Source organism: Mytilus galloprovincialis, chromosome 7, assembly GCF_965363235.1.
Source record: "Mytilus galloprovincialis chromosome 7, xbMytGall1.hap1.1, whole genome shotgun sequence".
Lineage (NCBI taxonomy): Eukaryota > Metazoa > Mollusca > Bivalvia > Mytilida > Mytilidae > Mytilus > Mytilus galloprovincialis.
This window is the reverse complement of record NC_134844.1, coordinates 80,934,762-80,938,832: the sequence shown is the minus strand read 5'-3', so window position 1 is coordinate 80,938,832 and position 4,071 is coordinate 80,934,762. Positions and strand designations below refer to the sequence as shown.

At 36.4% G+C, this 4,071-nt stretch overlaps 1 protein-coding gene across 1 annotated transcript; it reads left to right on the top strand.

The window, feature by feature from the left end:
* LOC143084285 (uncharacterized) lies at nt 1–3,109 on the top strand. Its single transcript, XM_076260695.1, has 2 exons — nt 1–712; nt 789–3,109. The coding sequence occupies exons 1-2, from the start codon at nt 1–3 to the stop codon at nt 3,107–3,109; spliced, it is 3,033 nt and encodes a 1,010-aa protein (XP_076116810.1).
* The last annotated feature ends 962 nt before the right edge of the window (nt 3,110–4,071 follow it).

The following is a 4,071-nucleotide window of genomic DNA, read 5'->3' as shown; positions in this document are numbered from 1 at the left end:
ATGAACAAATCCCTGGCCCTCCTGGTAAGGGGGTTGTGCGCTGGGCTAGCTACTCAGCCACGGAAAGAAACTTATGCTACAGAAACAGAAACAAGGGAAAATCAATTAGTTCGGTGTAGACAGATGGAAACCTCCGCAGGAATGCAGCCTATGACGAGCGACAAGACTCCGACAAACTCTATTCTGTCTCCTAAACAAACGTTAAAATTTGGTTGTTGGAATGTTAGAACTATGAACGAAACAAGCAGAACTGATCAAACAATTAAGGAAATGAAGAGATTCAAGCTTGACATACTGGGTGTTAGTGAATGCAGATGGACTGATTCAGGAAAATTTAAACATAATTCAGGTACAGACATTTATTATTCAGGACGTACAGATGGTAGACACCAGGAAGGAGTAGCTATTCTATTGAGTAAGAGGGCAAGCAAGTCTGTTGTAGAATGGATAGCAATAAATGAAAGAATAATAAAAATACGAATGAAGACCAGTTATGGACACATGACCGTTATCCAATGCTATGCCCCAACAAATGATTATAAAGATAATGAGAAAGAGATTTTTTATGATAAATTAAATCAGAACATAATGGATACACCAAAGCATGATGTACTTACCATCATTGGAATTGTTAATGCAAAAGTAGGTTCAACTAACATAGGTTCAGAAGAAGTGATGGGAAAACATGGGCTTGGAGAAATTAACAACAATGGTGAAAGATTAGTGGTGTACTATGAACAATCTGATAATTGGGGGAACAATCTTTGAACATAAAAACATACATAAAGCCACATGGGTGTCTCCAAATGGGAAAGTGAAAAACCAGATCGATCACATACTGATTAATAAGAAATGGAGGTCATCATTATTAGATGTGAAAGTGAAAAGAGGTGCAGATGTATACAGCGATCATCACCTAGTCATTGGAAAGATCAGACTAAAATTAAGAAAAAATAAATGCAAAACACCAAGCAAGATCATAGACTTTGGAAAACTTAAACAACCTGAAATACAACAAAACTTCAATATAGAACTGAAGAACAGATTTGAGGTCTTACAACTTGAAGAAAATGAGATTGACATAAACTCTAAATGGCAACATATGAGTGAAATTTATTTAAAAACAAGTGAAGACATCTTAGGTTACAAGAATAAAGAAAGAAAGGAATGGATATCTGAAAAAACCTGGGCTCTAATTATGGAAAGAAAACTGTTAAAATCAAAAACCAACCAAGCAACAGGAGAACAACAAGAGAGAACAAAAGATCTATACAATAGTAAGGAAAAGGAAGTGAAAAAGAATGCTAAGGCAGACAAAAAGGCATACATAGATAAGATTGCAGAAGAGGCTGAAAATGCATCTAAAGTTGGAGATATGAGAAAGCTATATAACATTACAAAACAGCTTAGTGGCAGAGTAAATACCAACAGTACTCACATCAAAGATAAAGATGGTCAGACAATATGCAAATTTGAGAAACAACTGGAAAGATGGAAAGAGCATTTTGAAGAGGTGTTGAATAGGCCTGAACCAGAAATCTCAGTTGACAGGACAGAGGAAGCTCCACCACCAATAGAAATAGAAATGGGACCCATAACAGATGATGAGATCAAAGCAGCCATTAAAAAACTTAAAAACAACAAAGCTCCTGGGGTAGATGGCATACCAGCAGAAGTACTAAAATCAGACATAAATCTCAACGTGAACATCCTAAGTGATTTGCTGAATGAAATATGGGAAAAAGAAATACTACCTACCCAGTGGAAAGATGGTATCATCATAAAACTACCAAAGAAAGGTAACCTTACAGATTGTAACAACTGGCGTGGAATTACTTTACTATCAGTGCCTGGTAAGATACTTTGTAGAATAATTTTAGAACGAATCAAAGACAAAATCGATACCATTCTACGGGAAGAACAAAGTGGATTTAGAACAAACCGTGCATGTATAGATAACATCCTCATACTGAGAAATATTATAGAACAGGCACTAGAATGGAGGTCACCCATATATATAAATTATGTGGATTTCGAAAAAGCCTTTGATAGCGTCCATAGAGAGTCACTCTGGTACATCATGAGTATGTATGGAATTCCACAAAAAATAATTAACATCATTATGGAAATATATGATGGTTTTAGATGTGCAGTCAGACATGATGGAAAACTATCAGATTGGTTTTTAATAACATCTGGAGTAAGACAGGGATGCATAATATCTCCTTTTCTCTTTATATTGGTGGTTGACTGGGTAATGAAGAAGACAACAACTGAAAATCATGGTATACAGTGGGGACTAACAACATTTTTGGAGGACATGGACTTTGCTGATGATATCAGCCTCTTTTCTCATACACATGAACACATGCAGAAAAAGACAGATAAAGTAACATCAGAGGCAGCAAAAGTAGGACTGAAGATAAATGTAAAGAAAACTAAGGTGATGAAGATAGGTACAAAGAACAATAAAGCAATAACAGTGAATGGAAAAGAACTGGAACAAGTAAACTCATTTAATTATCTTGGTAGTAGAGTAAATGCAGAAGGAAATATTGAAGAAGAAGTTAACATCCGTATTGGCAAAGCAGCTTCTGCATTCAAAAACCTGAATAACATATGGAAAAACAACAAAATATCCAGAAAGACAAAGATCAGATTGTATGTGAGCAATGTAAGATCAGCTCTGTTGTACGGTTCAGAAACATGGAAAACAACCAAAAAAGTAGAAAGTCGAATTAGAGGATTCGAAGGACGCTGTTTGAGACGAATAATTAACATCAGATGGCCAAGTGTAATTTCAAACAGTGAACTATCAGAAAGAACAGGTGTGAAGAATATAGTGAATGAAATCATGAGAAGGCGGTGGAAATATATTGGACATATACTGCGAATGGATAACAACCGGCATGTGAAAAAGGTATTGACATGGACACCGCAAGGGAAAAAAAAGCCTGGAAGACCGAAAGGCACATGGAGGAGAGATATAGCAGCAGAGATAAAAAGACATGGATACACCTGGAAACAAATAGAAAGAATCGCGAAAGATAGAACGAGTTGGAGGTCCCTTGTTGATGCCTTATGTGTTCAAGAACATGAAGAGGATTAAATAAATATAAAAATAACACACAATTGTCTTTTGGTACTCCTACCACGTTACCTTTGAAAATGGCAATATATTGTAATATCAAGTCTTAAGGTTGCTTTAGTGTAAAAATATTGAAACTCCAGTCGTACCCAATGATGCCGTAGTACTCTGTTATACTGGAGTAAAAATCCCAGCGAAGTGGATTAGTTTATATAAGAGATTTGATTTAGATTTTCGGTGTTTTAACGCCACTTTTAAGCACCGCTTTCGTGGCGGCCAGTTTTTATTGGCGGAGGAAGCCGAAGTGCCCGGAGAAAACCACCGACCTTCAATAAGAAAACTTACACTCATAGTCAATTAAGATTGGAGGTGAGTGCACCCTCACGAGCGGGGTTCGAACTCACAACCTCAGTGTTGACTGGCTAGTGATTACAGTAGTAACTACTTAGACCACTCGGTCACCGAGGCCCCAAAAGCTCCTAAGAACAAAATAGCAGATTATTAATGTTGAAATATAGACATTCTAGTACAAAGGGGACATGGGGCTCATATTCTCTTTAAACATCCCAAATAATATAAACTGTGCAAGTTCTTATTAATTCTACGCACTTACAAGGTTTTTTTTGTGTGGCGCAAAAACTGTTTACCCTTTTAAGGCATCTGAAATCACCTGGGTTTGTGTTGCTCCGTCTTTGTGTTTTATGTGTAATATTTTTCTTTTCAAATTTGTTTATTGAAATAATAAGACTTACGGCGAAAAGTTTCATACATTGTTCCTTGGTTAGTGATTGACCGTTGTACACTGCATCAAAACTAACACCAGGTAAGGCCTTGGCAAACACGTTTCTTGCATTACCGCGTTTAGTTCAAATTAAAACCAACACCTTCGGAAATAAATATCTAGTCGTTAGTTTTATGTTTATCTTATGTCTAGCATTGATCAGAATTATCAAAATTCACCTTTACTGTACAACTTTAAGTGT

Bases quoted from the DNA above. Each gene is read 5' to 3' on its own strand.
- LOC143084285 (XM_076260695.1), top strand. From the start codon at position 1: ATGAACAAATCCCTGGCCCTCCTGGTAAGGGGGTTGTGCGCTGGGCTA. The intron at 713-788 runs GTGAAAGATTAG...ACATACATAAAG, and splicing joins TGGAGAAATTAACAACAATG to CCACATGGGTGTCTCCAAAT.